At 34.7% G+C, this 1,315-nt stretch overlaps 1 protein-coding gene across 1 annotated transcript in view; it reads right to left on the bottom strand.

The window, feature by feature from the left end:
- The window catches only part of LOC119582302 (rhodanese domain-containing protein CG4456-like), a 3,595-nt gene extending 2,343 nt beyond the window's left edge, over positions 1 to 1,252 (bottom strand). The window contains exons 1-2 of the mRNA XM_037930517.1: positions 1,198 to 1,252; positions 903 to 1,001 (exon numbers count right to left, since the gene is read on the bottom strand). Of these exons, the coding sequence (XP_037786445.1) occupies positions 903 to 1,001; positions 1,198 to 1,252 (154 nt within the window). The remainder of the gene's footprint in view (positions 1 to 902; positions 1,002 to 1,197) is intronic.
- Between the last annotated feature and the right edge of the window lie 63 nt (positions 1,253 to 1,315).

Below are 1,315 nucleotides of genomic sequence, written 5' to 3'. Positions count from 1 at the left end.
GCTCATGCTTACACTCACACTTCCCTGCCTCCCCCCTATACCCCGTTTTTAATAGTTTCTCTCTTCTTATCTTATATACCTTTACTCAGACACATTTCTACACAACAACAAGCCAATCGAAAACAGATAAATATTCTTCTAAAATCAATCCACGTTACCTTCTAAACCCTTTCTTCCATAAGGGTTAGAAGGTATACATAAAAAAGTTAACACAGTATGACTCCACACATTTTAACCTTATCATATCTTGCCCAAACCCTTGAGTGTTATCATAGGTCTACCTTTCGTTAATAAATTTGTACTATTTTTAGGTTTAAAGTTAACTTTTTTTATTCAAATCCTGTTGCGGGACGGTGACTGAATGTGGGTATTATGGCAAAGGACCGTCGAATTGGCAAATAACGAAGAGAAGGGGAGAGCAGTTGAAAATATATCAAATGGATGGATGAATAATGAATCCTAAGATGCTTTTATCTCATATCACATCTTGTTTTCGTATCACAAAATGAAGTGATGACAAGTAAGTCATTTTTCTGTTGTTCACGAAAATTCATCATATTTATAGCCAAACGCACAATGATCTCCAGAGTTCAAATGGTACTAATAAATCGTTATATAATTCAATAAAGTCAAAATAATATAAGGCTACGTATAATGTATAATTTGGGAACGGTAAGAATCTCTAGAAAGTGTCATTTAATATAATCCATCACGACAGAATAAATATCAAACAAGGAGTTAAATATTCAAGAAACAATCTTAAATATACACAACGGACTAATTTTGAGTTACATTTTATGACCCAAAAGTTAAGGATAGATTCGTCATCTCGCTCTCAAGTCTTATATAACATAACGTAAAATTTCTACACACCCTTACATCCATACAATCCTCGCACATACCTGCCATTGTCGAAAATTTTCCGTCACGAGGGTAGCAGGCTATAGTACTGAGGGATTTACGTACATTAACAACACATCGAAATCCGGACCTAACCACGACTCACCTGAACTTCATTGCCAGAGGTTGCTTTGTGGTAACTTTGTTTAATGATATCCATGTTTTTTTTATGTAAATGTGACAATAGTTTGGATGTTTCTTGTGTAAATCGGTAGCATGAATGAGGCGAAGAACATCCGTGACAAATATAAGAGATGTACTGAAAGTGATGTAATGAATACGAATATATAGGCCTACATGTGTAATTGGAAACTGATAAGACCTTCACACTGGGAGTGAATCTTACGAACATTATGTAACGTTTGCCATGAGTGTATACTCTATGGTATCAACAGGAAAACATAACATAACATAA

The sequence above is a fragment of the Penaeus monodon genome, chromosome 15 (assembly GCF_015228065.2).
Source record: "Penaeus monodon isolate SGIC_2016 chromosome 15, NSTDA_Pmon_1, whole genome shotgun sequence".
In the NCBI taxonomy this organism is placed as follows: Eukaryota; Metazoa; Arthropoda; class Malacostraca; order Decapoda; family Penaeidae; genus Penaeus; species Penaeus monodon.
Note: the sequence above shows the minus strand (reverse complement) of the source record. Positions and strands in the feature narration are given on the sequence as shown.